This window comes from Melozone crissalis, unplaced genomic scaffold, assembly GCF_028551555.1.
Source record: "Melozone crissalis strain CALT ecotype California unplaced genomic scaffold, PUWL_Pcris_2 ptg000045l_1, whole genome shotgun sequence".
NCBI lineage: Eukaryota > Metazoa > Chordata > Aves > Passeriformes > Passerellidae > Melozone > Melozone crissalis.
In genome coordinates this window covers 5,552,067-5,565,828 of record NW_026535823.1, presented here as the reverse complement: position 1 = coordinate 5,565,828, position 13,762 = coordinate 5,552,067, and the positions used below count along the sequence as shown (strand labels likewise).

General features: G+C 47.0%; 1 protein-coding gene across 1 annotated transcript in view; it reads right to left on the bottom strand.

Moving 5' to 3' along the window:
• ACBD6 (acyl-CoA binding domain containing 6) overlaps positions 1-13,762 on the bottom strand; it is an 82,787-nt gene that overhangs the window by 2,214 nt on the left and 66,811 nt on the right. The window contains exon 7 of the mRNA XM_054286179.1: positions 2,132-2,162. Within this exon, the coding sequence (XP_054142154.1) occupies positions 2,132-2,162 (31 nt within the window). The remainder of the gene's footprint in view (positions 1-2,131; positions 2,163-13,762) is intronic.

Here is a 13,762-nt window from a genome sequence, read left to right as displayed (position 1 = left end):
TGTGTCTGGGGATGGATGGATGGATGGATGGATGGATGGATGGATGGATGGATGCAGAGGAGCCGGGCAGAAGGGGCTGCCCAACACCGAGCACACAGCCATGGGCTCGGGCTGCAGCCGTGGCTCCCCCGGTGGCCTCCGCTTAACCCCCGATTAAAGGCGGGGTCAGCGGCCATCGGAAGGAGCCGGGATTTATCACCCCCAGCAGGATGCGCTTTGACACCGGCTGCAATCAGGAGAGCTGTCACCACAAGGACAGCTGTCAGGCCACGCTGCTGCCGGCTCATAAAAAGGGATGCAGACACCCTAAAAGCAGGGGCTGCCTTGCTGATGGGATTTAACCCTTCCCTGGACTTGGTGAACAGCCTCCAGCAGTGCCTTGTGAAGGCAGCGCTCTGCTCAGAGCTGGTGTCCGTCCATAGGAGCTCTCCTGCTTCCCCACCACAATTAATGACGCAGTTGTGAAGTGCTGACCAAAATGGGACTGGGAGGTGACAGTGAGTTCCAGTTTCAGGCCAACAGCCACTTGAATCCATCCAGTCACCCATTTAAGAAGCTGTTTCCAAGCTTGGGGTGATTTATGGCCAGATCAGCAAGAAAGGGAATGAGGATGTCCAGGGGACCCATGGGAACACCAGGCCTGTGTGTCAACAACCCAGAGAGGCTTCTCAAAGATGATGTACATAATATATCATGTAATACTCAAGGGGAAGAAAAAATTTCAACACTTCACAAACATTTGGGAAGAAAATCCTGGGCAACTGTAGTTATTGAAACACCTGAGCTGGAAGGGTAGATCAGAGAAACCATTTCTGAAATAATGTTCATTATATCACTTATGTTTGCTTGTGTTGAATAATCTGCCTCAGTCCCCAGCCAGAGGGATTCATCTGCATGGAATTTAAACTCAGGTGGTGCCTCCACCTTTTCCTTTCACATACTGGGCTTGCCAGAAACAAGTGCTTTTGGATAACTTACACATGTGCTATGCTTTTGCACAATCTACTGTGAATCTCTCAGGAGTTGGAAAAGCATCTTCTCAGGAGAGAGAATGCCCAAACTGTGGAATGGCTTAGGTAGAGAAAGAGGCAATGTGGCATTTTAAGTGCTGTCCATCTGTGGACAATGCTGTGCTAAGCAACAGATTCACCATTCCAGTCACAGCGACAGGAATTTGAAAAATGGAGTATCCTACAGGAAAGATCCCACAGGGAGAAATCACACATTATTGTAACTACAGTCTTGGTTCAGGGGCCCTGGAATCTGGGAGCTCAGCTCCAGATCCAAATGCTGTGCCTTGGACTGATGTCTGCAAAGCAATTTTGCTATTCTGCTAATGTCCTTGTGGAGAGATCAAGAAGAGAGAGAAAGACACAAACACTTCAGAATGACAAGTATGCTCTTAATTACCGTGACAGGCATCAAGAGAGAGTACAAGACAATAACTGGCTATGTCTTAATTTTGGGAAAGAGATTAGGATCGAGATTAAATTGATACTTTTTTCCTATTCCCCGCACATCAGCACCGCACACATCACTTCAGTCTCTGCTTTTCTCATTTGGAGATAGAACAATCTTTCAATTAAATCACGGATCTAATTAGCCTGTAATTGTAGGAGGGACACCAACTGTGACTTGCCTCTGCTGATTTTGGTAGTAGAGAAGCTGCTGCTCTCTCAGCTGTGATCAAACAGGTTTGTCACCAGGACACATGAAGGTGGAGGCCACCTTGTTTGTCCCCTTCCCCTGCCCTCTGTAACCTGTTAAAGCTAGCACAGACCCTCCCTGATGGCTGAGGAATTTGGCATCCCCTATCCAGAGCCACTCCTGGCTCTGCAGGTGGCACACCAACATCCTGAAGACACAGAGATGTACAGGGAAAATCTGCATCATTAATTGAGGGAAAAGGAAGGCTTTAAGGTGACATTTGCAGAGGAGAATGAAGGGAGGGCAGCAATTTTCTCCTACCCCTACCATCCTGGGATTTGCTAGTGGGGGTAGCCACTGGTTAATCAAATTCAGCTTCTTTGCTCATTTTTCTCCTGGAATTTGTTTTCTGTGTATAGAGCATTTACTCCAGCTACAAATCCACACTGCTAAGAAGGAAGAGCCAAGCTCAGAGGCAGCTTACCATAATGGAGTGCAGTCTGGCCTTCCCCATCCTGAAAAAGAGAAAGAGACTCGATTTTAGAGGTGTAGGTAACATTGTGGTAATACAAACACATCCCAGTTTTAAATAAATAGGCTGAATCCCAGCAATGTTTTAATTGACCAGACAAACAGCCAGGACACCCAGCTACCTGACAGCTGGGATTTGAATCATCATCCACCATCACTCCCTATTGATGGATAATCAATATCTATCCACCCATAAGAGTGCGTGGATCACGTCATGACGTGAGTATAATTCAGTTCATACTGTTATCACTTCCAGCCCATAAAAATGAAGGATTTCAGTCCTATGGCCTCACTCTGGGATTCTCACTACTCCTGGTGCTTTAGTGCAAGATGTTTCAGTGCAAACCCAGATTTGGCCAACTACCTGAGAGAGAGGTAAAGCACTGGGATGCTCTCACAGCTCAGTGCACTGAGCTCTTCAGCACATGGGAGCACACAGGGGAAAAACCTCAGTTCCTTCCACCTGAATAAATCTTAGTCCCTGCTTTCAGAATTTAGGTCCATCCCGATACCCAGGTTAAGTTCTATCAAGTCAGAAAAGAGCAGAGTGCTCAGGCATGACAGCAAGCTGTCAAACTGATCCTTGTGAAACACCTGCAGTGCAAGGGCAAAGCAAAGTGTGTGATTTGTAGGTGCTGGCACACAGCTCCCTGGTCCAGCTAACACTTAAGCCACTGCCTCAGCTGCAATGCTTTGGGCAGTGTGTTCCCTTCCCAGACTCCTGTGTCCCCTCCCCAGGGCTCTACCACAGTTGATGTTTCACATCCAGCACTGCAAACCCAGGCACCTCACCCTGCCACAGCCTCACCCTGCCACCAGAACAGGTGAAATAACAGAAGGAAAGAATTATGGCCCCTTTGCTTTCACTACCCCAACCAGGATTAGCCTCTAATTCAGTTCTTGGCCTCCTTAATTTATTTGCATCTGTCTATGGAGATTAAAGTTTTTAATTACCATCATCTTTGGGATTAAGGTGCAAATTCTACAGTTTGCTGTAGATTCTGGAGCAAGCGAAAGAGAAAAGAACAAGAAAAGAGGTAGAAATTCCACTCATAGCTGGAAGTTTTCTGGTTTCCCACTGTATTATTCTGCTTGATATTAAGCCTGTTGGGTTGAGGAATTAGGAATGACCTGTGTTTTGGGGTGGGAGGTGCCATGCTTTGCTCTGAGACATGGCACTAACATGACAATCATGGCAGCAACAGGGATAAAAAGCCAGATGTAACAGGCATTTGCTGCCTAAATACCCATTTCATATCTTCTCCAAGCAAAGGGGCTTGGAAAAGATATGAAATGGGAGGGTGTGATTTTTCCTTCCATGTGCCACTAGGTCCCATTCATGTCACTCAGAGCAGTGTTTGAAGATGCCTCATTCCAGGAGCCTATTTCAAACTGTGGGGAGCACAATGCAAATGGTGTCATTAGATGGTACCACAAACCAAAGAACTGAGGGAATCGCAGCCAGCACCCATGGATTACTCCACACTAAGGTAACCAGTGTGAGCCAGTGCCCCTGAGCTCTCCTTAAGCACATGGCTGCTTGGAGGAGTGACAGGGCCAGCACTGGCTTCAGCAGAATACTCAGCAGGGCTGGGGAAGGAGAGGTGGGAGCAGTCTGAATGAGTTATTGGAAAGGCAGGATGTCAAATGTGTGGGCTGGAGGATGGGAATCCAGCTCCCCTCTGCATCACCACCTCCAAGACTGCAGCCAACAAAACCCACAGGTGAATGGGACTGGAGCCATGCAGCAGAAACCCCTTCCCATGGGAGTGCTTTGCTGCAGAACTCCCTATTAAAACACCCAGGGCTGCTCCAGGAATCCTAGAGACATTTGTTCCTCTTCCAAAGGCCTGCAGAAAGCACTGCTGGTTCAGCAGCTGGCTGGGGATAGCAAGGTTTTTTATTTCTCTCAGATGTACTTCCTGGCATCTGCTGGGCTAAGGAGAAGGCACAGGTCTCAGCATAGGAAATGCATCCCTTTAATCCCAGTGTGGTTTTTATAAAGAACTATTAATCCAATGTTATGCAAACATGGTTTGCACTTTATTTACGCTGCGGATTTTCCCCCTGCTCTGAGCCAGCCCAGTGGCCAAATGCTATTTGTTACACTTCTCAGATGCCGTGCTGTTTGCTTCTATTTCCTCTGTGACAAATTTTAATCCAGGTAAATGGAAAAAGCTCTAGTGTGGTCACTCACTAAAGGCCTTGAAAGCCCTCGGGAAGCTGCTGATCTCAATCCCTCTTTGATTTGGCTTTTTGGAGCACCGTGGCTAATTGCAGCCTGATGTACCCAGCTGCTCCAGGTATGGCCATGCTGAGCCTTCAGAGCAAAGTGGTCACACCTGGAGACTAATCAAAGATGGGCTGTGAAAGTCAGGATTACAGCTCCCTTTGTGGGAATTATGTGAAACAAATATTACGTGAAACAAACATTGCCTGCCAGGCACTGGACGTGTCTGTTTTGCAATCAAACACCACGTGCAGAAGATGAGTGAAGATGAATTGTAGCTGGCCTGGATGCAAGGGGTATTTCCTGATGTGCAACAGAAAGCAGAGGCCTCTTGAGCATCTTAAGGTCCTTCTCCCTTGTGTCTGTGTTAGGATGGATGTTCCCAAACAGGGAATGGGCAGGTACAAGCCTCTGTCCTCACCCCATTGGCATCAGCCAGGAACAGGGGATCTGGAGCGCATCCTCTGCAGCCAGGAGATGCCAGCAGGGATCAGATGGATCCTCTCAGCAGATGGACCAAAGAGAAGGTGCTGAGTAAAGGTAAGTGGGGAACAGGAGACAGGCAACTCTGGGCCAACACTGAACCAGGATGCCTCTGAGAAGTGCCCTTTCATGCCTCTGTATCAGCTGGGAAAATGTCACTGTAACAGGTTAAAAAGGAGGAAACCTGCTCTGATTTGGTGAACTTCAACACAAAAGAGGGGAACAGCCAGGCTCAAAGCAGCAATACACCTTCTGTAAAGGCTTGCAAGGCACTGCTAGGCCCTTGCCCCAGAGCCCTTTTAGCAATTCTTCATCTGTAAAAAGGAGGAGCTCTTGGAAATGGCAGAACCCACACAGGCAGACAGAAAGTGACCAGGAAGAAAAGACCATGACACATTCAAATGTAGGAGTGCTCAGTCCCAGACTGACCAACAGCAGATCTGATTCCAAAATTTCCTCTTGCCTCCTAATGTGCCATCCCTGGTGGCTTCTACAGCCTCCTGGCACATCTGGCCACGTCAGGGTGACAGCTGAGCTGCACAACCTTTCTGGGAGATGAAAATCCAAATGCCCACGTCTACCAAACCCATCAAAACAAAGATGCTACAAAATCACTGGCTTTCTTACATGCATGGTCTGTGACAGATGTCACTCAATGAAAATCCAACTACCAGTGGATAACTTATTGGATAACAGGATTTTGTTCTGCTCCTGAGAAATTTAAGCAAGAGAAATGGGAGAAGATGGACCGAGCGCAGATGGACCAACTGTCTTATCTGCTAAGTGGCACTGTGGCTGCTGCACATGAATTCTGTCTTACAGCTGATGGGATTACACTGGTGCTGCCATCCCACGTTCATTCCTTGGGAATTTCTGTTCCCTGCTTAACCTAACACAAGGTCTGGACTGAAGGGCAGAGACAAGGAAATGGCTTGGCTAAACCTGCTGAGATGCTGTGCACTCTGTAAGACACAATTTGCCATTTCAAGCAGACTTTGACTGGCCAGTGTCTGCCTGTGGTTTCATGGGACAGTTTTAAAAGCAGTGCTGTATAAACACTGAGAGCTCAGAGCTGCTTCATTCGCCCTCCAGGCTGCGTGCAGTGGCAGGGTGGCTTGGAGGGAGACACCACCTCTTCCACCATCTCACCTGTTTTGTTCAGCACCAGTGGAGAAAGAGGAAAAACAAATCCATGCTGGTTACCCGGGTGAGCTTTGGTCCAGCCTGACCCCACACTGGTGATGAAGTGGGGCTGGACCCTCCACACCAGCACAAGGGTCTGTAGGGGACCCCACACCTCCACACGGAGACCTCACCCCAACACCTGCAGTCACCTCCCCAGGCACAGCAGGAAACCTCTACACTAACCCTGCCCTTTCGAGGGGTAGCACGTGTGCCCTTTATTTTAAGGTATTTTTTCCCCCATATCTCTTTTCTGCTCATTTGTGGCACCTTTTAAGGTGCAGGGCTCGTTCCCATTGACAGACTCGGAATGCTGGCAGGGATCGCAGGAGATAAGAACGATGAGGTGATAAGAGTGTTTAACAGCACCGGGTCCTGGGCAGCACGATGGGCCAGAGGGAAGATAAATATTTACACTACATCTTTAGAAGGTGAGTGAATAAAAAGGGCCAGAATAATACAGACTCTGAACAAGCACTGATGCTTAGGAGCTATAATATAAATCTCTGCAGCCTCACACACTCACTCAAGCCAGGGAGATGAAAAATAGCAAGAAAATACTTCCCTCCACTTTTAAAAAGGGTTTTATTTCTCATTTGTTTCTACTTGAGACTTCAACTTCCCAACAATTTACTTTAACCTCATCATCATCTTATTCTCTCTCTGAAATTTTCTCTCCAAGAAGACTGAGGGTAAGGCTCAACACACCAGAATTTACATGCTAATCCCCACTGATACTAAAACCAGGGAAATATAACCACTCTGAACTCCACCAGATGATTCAGCAGGAGACATCCCCATGTGCATCCTTGGTCCCAACTCCAAGGCAGCTCAGGCACTCCCCAAGGACCAACACAATGGGACAAAGGATACAGAGTTTGGATTTGCTAGAAGCAAAACCAAAAAGCCTGCACTGGTCATGACCAGCTGTTTTTTAGGATTGCAAATAACCCAGGCTGACAAGTGCAGGGCATCCTCTTAAGTTTGGTTCCTCAATTAACTCTCCCACCTCCCCCGCGTGTGCACACAGGTTTGGGAGGGATCCCTTTCTCACTGAGCTGTCCCTCTCCAGGAGCTCTCAGCCCTCTCCTCTGCTCATTCCTCCCACTCTGACCATTTCCTGCTCTGTGCCAGGCAGATATCCCTCAGGATGGAAGGTGCTAGACTGGTTTTTTATCATCACCTCTTGGGCCCTTCTCCAGAGCCTACTGCCGGGCCATCATTTGGCCTATCTTCTAAGTGCCTCACAGATAAATTAGATCTGCATAGAGAAGCAATTATTACATTTCTAATGGCATGAACCCTTACAGCACAATCTGCTACTGAAAGGCAAAGAAAATTGCATTAGCTTTTGTTTGATTCAAAATTATGATCAAGGGAAGAGGGATGTTGAGGCCCTTTAAAGCCAAGCCTCTGAGCTGGGGATTTTTCTGTCTGGGGACCTCCCTGCTCGTATTCACTGCTGGAGCTCATACTCGTGCTTCATTTAGGAGTACTAATTTGGAGAAGCCTTTGCTTGTAAAGCTGTTGTTAAAAGCAGATCTAAGAAAGCTCAGAGAGAAGAGGATGCCCAGGAACCACCACTGGCTCCCTCCTGAAGCCTGCAGCTGCTAATGCTCCCAAAGGCCCCCAGCCTGAGGAGTTCAGTGTGCCAGGGTTATGCTAATCCCTCATCGCCCTAGTTTCTAACTGGTGCTGTACCTAAATTTCCAAGTGCAATTTCAGTGGGATTTATCACATCTACTATGATCAGCATGTAGTGCTGCTGGCACAGATACAGGCTCTCAATACCCCACTGCAGACATGGCTGTCATTAATTGCAGAACAAACTGATTTCTGAACCCATGCAGCAGCTCATGCAGCAACACTGAAACTCTCAGGGATGTTTTGCTGTTGAGCATTTTCAACCCATTTTGCAGCCAGCACTCTGTGCCCAGCTGTGTATTTGGACGTATTTATAGCTTATCCAAATAATATTTGCTACTGCCTGTTACTTTCAGCACCAGGCATCTTGCTGCTCATCAAACAAGTGTGTTGGTGCAATAGAAAAACCGCCAGGAAGCTGCAGGGATCAAAAATGTGTTTGGAGAAGTCAATGCCTAAACCTGAAACAAGTGTCACAGTGCTGTGGCTGAGCCAGCCCCTGGCAAACCATGCAGATGCCATCCCAAGCTATGGACAGGATGATATTCCAAAGGGCAGGATGCTAATATCCTCTTCTCAGGGTACTTCCCTGCACCCTCCCTGCATAAAAGTTAGTGCTCCTGTACTGCTTTATCACTTTAGCATGGCTGAGGCAGATACCTGCTTATTTAAGGGGCAGGATAAATGGGCTGAGACAGCTTTCCCATCCCCAATTCACTAGGGAACGCTTGGAAATTCCACCTGACACCGGGAGCGCTCTGTGCTCTTAAACAATCTCCCGTCTGATCCGATTGTTCCCCAGTGGGGAGGCAGGCTGCAGCTAGCTCAAGAGTCATTGATTGGATTAACAGCCTAATTCCCAACAGATGAATAGAATACTGATGTCTTGTCAGCCCACATCATAGAAGGAAAACACAATCTGCTTCTACAGCCCCGAAATTTAACCCTTTGCTTCCCTGCTCCCCCCTTCCCCAGGGCTGGATGCAGGGTCCAGCATTTTCAGCTGGAGATCTTACCTATTTAAATGAGAAAATATTTATTAACCTTTGGGACACTCTGCCTAATCATTGACATGCCATGGTATTTTCAGTAAGAAACCTTCTTTTTCACTCTTTCCACACACAAGAGATTCATACCACGGACCTTTATTATTTTTTCTCCTCTCTTTTCCACCTGCCAACACAGGGAATGCTGCATGCTTCACAGTAAGCTGCTGAAAATTCATCAGCTCAGTGATATTCCTCCTGAAACACACAGATATTGAACGTTTTCTGAGTCTATCATTTGATCAGCAGGATGGATCTGCCTGGGAAGGAACATCCAGCCGTGCTGCAGGAGAGGCATCCCTGCAATGCCCTCTCCCTCCAACAGCTCCTGCCAAGCTGTGGGGCAGGGGAATCAAGCTGGGCACATCATTTGCTCTTGGAGAGCTCCTGTTCTCCACCTCCTAATGGAGACACTAATGTTTTCTTACCTCATAGAAAGACTGTGATAAGAAATTAATTGCTACTGGTCAAATGTTCACTACCACAGAAGCAGGACTGTGTGCATATTAAAGAGATTCTCCAAGAGCAAAATTTATTTACTGAGTCCTTGGCACTGTCTGCATTTATTTCCTTGTTGAGGAGACAAGAATAAATAAATATCATCTGATTTTAAGGAATTCATTCAAAGTGACCCTATTTTTTTTCTCAGATCACTGGGGTCCATAATGCTGTGGGGTTTTTTTGCTTCCAACACTCACCTTTTATGCTTGCATTTACAAAACAGGCAGGTATGTGAGGGTGTTACTGTGAGGGTGGGGAGGCCCTGGCACAGCTTTCCTAGAGAAAAGACTGCAAGGTGTGTAACATCCAAGATAAGCCAGGCTGGGCTATGAAGCAGAAATAAGGTATTTCCAGTGTTATTTAGGTTTTACAGCTCACGTGCAGAGTGGAAACACTCCCTCCATCACTCCTTAACTTTACCAAACTAATTAGCCCAGCTAATAGAAGAGAAAGCATGAAAGGATGGAAGTGCACACCCTTTTCCCCCCCCCCCCCCTTCCATAACCAGTAGCTTCTAGTCGTGACAGTTTTCTAGACCACAGTGTCTTATAACATTATTATGCATATAATAAACTTGCTAGGAGATTGAATGAAAGAAACAGTCCTTCCCTCTCCTGGCTTCCAGCACATCAAGCTTACAGATAGTCCTGTCTTCAGAGAGACAGTGTGTCACAGAGTGCTCACAACATGGGCAGTGGGGAGGCATTAATGACAGAGCTGCCCTAACCAAAATAATTAGCCAGAGACACCTCATTGACTCAAACAATTCAATTAATGCCCTATTAGTATTTTAAAGTGGTTCAAATTGTTAGCTCTTTTTACAATTTGAAACCATAATGTTTAATTTTCACCCCAGATGTGAATTGTTCCAGGATGGCAATAAATAAATAAATAGATAAATAAATTGATGAGCCCTGTCCAGCCCAGCTCCTGTCCTGCAATAGGGGTGTATTGTACATTCACAAATCCAGGTTAAGGATGGGGACTGGGGCAGTTGTGGCCTGGAACTAGCAGACTGCAGGTTTTATAAATACATACAGAAATAATTAAAATCTAAGGGGTTTAGAAGGGTTAATCTCCTTTAAATAATCTCTGCCACAAAGCCTGTAAAGTCACTGCTGGCACGATGCCCGCACGGGACCGGCTGTCGGGTATCAGGACAGCACGTGTGGATGGGAGCAGGGAGATTAGGAGGCAGAGGTGGCCCATCAGTGCTGCTGCCCCACAGATGGGTGCCCCAGGGGCTGCAGGAGCAGGGCTGGATCCAGCACCAACCAGTAAGTCAACATGCCACTTGTTCCACCCGGTTAAAGAGAGAGAAGGGTGCTTGATTAGGGAGAGCATTGCTGCCACTGCTTGGTTCACCTCAGCCCGTGCTGACTGCAAGGCAAATGCTGGCTGATATTTATTTAAAGGGATTCAGGGCTTTGGAAGTAACTCCTTTTCCTCTGCAGGCTTGAACCTAAAGCCCTGCATGGTGGAGGAGATGTCGCACTTTTAATTGTCAACTATAATGGCTCAGAGCTGCCACTCTGCCTTTCCAGATGTATTCTTTGTAGAAACTGTCATTTAAAGCCAACAGCTGAGTGACCATGAGAGAGAAAAAAATCCAGAAGAAAGCAGAAAAACCACCCCTGTGTGGGTTAAAGCAGTGCCCATGGGTTTGATTCCCTTGTTCGGGCAAAGGCAGGCCCAGGTGAATTGTCCAGGAATGCCATGGCAGAAAGCTTGTGACATGAGGACAGGCACAGTTGCAATAAAAGCCAAGTCACAATGTGCTGCAGGAGGAGCAGAGGTGCTGCTATCAGCCCAGGGAGCTTTTTCTCCTTCAAGTCAGGGAGGATAAAGACTTTGGAGACTCTTTTAGTGCCATAAACCTTTCTTGGCTTGGTGTGCAAAATCAGCACTTTCCACGTTGAGACATTCTGAAGCATCCTCTGAACTCATTAGATGAGATCTGGATTTTATTAAGCCAAGCTTGAGAAGTCCTGGGCTAGCAGGGAAGCTCAGTTCCAGTGGCACACAGCCCTCAGCATGAAAAGCACATTTTTTTCCTCTCCTCCTTTAGTGCCAGGAACCTTGCTCAGACATCTCAAAGCACCTGAGGATAGTGCTATGCCCTGCAGCCTCCAGACAGCCTTTCCTTTCCAAGCATGCCTGCTCCTTAAGGATGATGACTCCTCTTTGTGGCTAATCTGGAATTAGAGAGGACATTCACACACTCACAGCATCTGCCAGAGGGGGAAGGCATCAGAGCCTGGATCCTGCCCCACAGTGGAGCACTGCCAGGGAGAAGCCAACTGCATGCGTTGACTTAAGAAGCTCCCATCTCATCACCTCACAAGGTTGCTGTTTTTGTGACCTCCAGCAGCCTTTTAGCAGCCTCTGTGAATTGTATTAGTAGCTGATTTACCATTAGTTATTTTATAAGGCATGAAGCTGCTCTTTCATTTGCTCATGCACCACCAAGTACAACTACATGAAAACTCAGTCTGTGATCACTGCGGCTGTTTCCTGACGGAAGAAAGGAGGAATAAATAGTGAGGGAAAAGGTTTATTGGTACTGCTTATTCCCAGACAGTCAGGTTTCCAAACAGCTATTAATGAAGTGCTACTACTAAAGAAAAAAAAAGGAAAAATGTCTGGAGAAAACTGCCTCAGGACATCAAACTCTATCAGTAACTGGGATTTCTCGATGGAGCACGGTGCTATTAAAATACAGCTGAACTAAGTACTTGCAGTTTGGTCTGTCATTAGGTATTTAGTGAGATGCAAAATTGATCTTCACTTTAAAGGGCTCTTTCAAAGTCTAGAGGCAACACTTGCTCTCTCCTTGTGCTGTATAATAGAGATGTTCCTAATGAAATTCAGCAGGAGCTGGAGGCAACCAGGGAAAACCTCAGCCAACTTTATAACAGGCAGATTTATGTTCAGGGGTGTCCTGCTCTTCCAATGAGTTATTCTGCACAGGGCAGGGATAACAGGTTCTCCATTCATGGCTTGTACAAGCGTGGCAGAAGGTCAAGTTCCCCGGTGGGGCTGGCTCTGTGCTCAGGGGCTGCTCTCACATCTGGGGCTGGGCTGAGCAGCTCCATCCCATTTCCTACTAAAGCAGCCCAGGGAGCCCAGCTGGGCCTAGAACTGGGCCCAGCCCACTGGAGCAGATGGCAGGTGCTGGTGGTGGCAGTGACATGGGGCAGTGCTGAACCAGTGACCCAGAGGTGAAAGGCTCCATATCTCCCATTATCAATCCCCAGAGCCCCCTCAGGAGTAAGTGTTGATACATTAATCTTTCTGACTGATGGAAACAAACATTCCACAGGGGAATCTTTATTTGTGTTGAGCCCAAATCACACTTAAAAAACATAAAGTTAAGGGCAGGCTTAGGTTTCAGCCTTCCTGGTTAATGCCACCCTTTTTCCCTTCCACCAAATGTAAAGAGCACATCATCAAGCATTAGTCTGAGCACAGCCCCAGTGTGGAAGGCTGCAGTAAATAATAAACTGGTGTTTGTGTTTCCTGCTGTGCATGCTGTCCTCCTAAACAGTTTAATAAAACAAGAGTATATTTCCAAGCACTGCTGGAGTGCCTCGATGAAGCATGTGGTGTAGGATAAATACCTCCACATCAGGACACTTTTCAAAGCCATCAGGCAGAGGGGTCAGTCTGTTGTGGGTTTTTTTAAAACTGCACAAGCTAATGCTTTAAGAGTGTCTTGATGGAATCAGGGAAATTGGATTGTCCCCCCATTTGCTGGCCTAAAACAAGCCTTTTTTTATTTATCCCATTAGAGGAACACAAGAGAAACCTTTTAAATGTCACTAAAATTTTCCCTGCATTGCAAAACCCAGTCAAAAGGGTTTTAATTTTCCCTGAGACCTCTTAAGTAATGCAGTATGTCAAGATTTAATACCTTGTGTGCAGGGGATTGTCTGCATTCTGTGCTGTTTCACCAGGGTGACTCCATAGGGTCGGTCCTGGTCACTGGATTTGGTCCCTGTCAGCACTGAGCTGCTCAAACAGCCCACACCACTTCAGATCAGCTCTGCTGAACGAACAGGCAAGGGAAAACAAGATGAGATGCAGCTTTCCCTAGACCAGTCTGGGACTACCAAAAATTCAGCAGAACTGCTCACTCTCCAGTGATTTTGCTCTGTGAGTTGGGACTCTCAGGTTTTGGAAAAGCCTGTCATTTTTAGGCTTCATTCACTTATTTATAGGAGAGCCAGAGAGAATTGTCAAAAGGTGCTTTTGTGCATAAGGCTCCACATTCCCCTGGCATATTTAAGATAAACAGGGCAATATCACAAGCAGAGCCCAGGATTGTAAACTGGCAGTGCACAACACACTAAAGCACACTGGCTAAAGATGGCAACAGGACCATGACACCTTTGAAGGCTGGGCTGGTGCCCACTCCAACCTTGCTGTCCCAAGGGCTGAGGGCATTAATGCCAAAACAATTTCTCATCCCACTTTTCAGCCAGCCTGGGAGCTATGC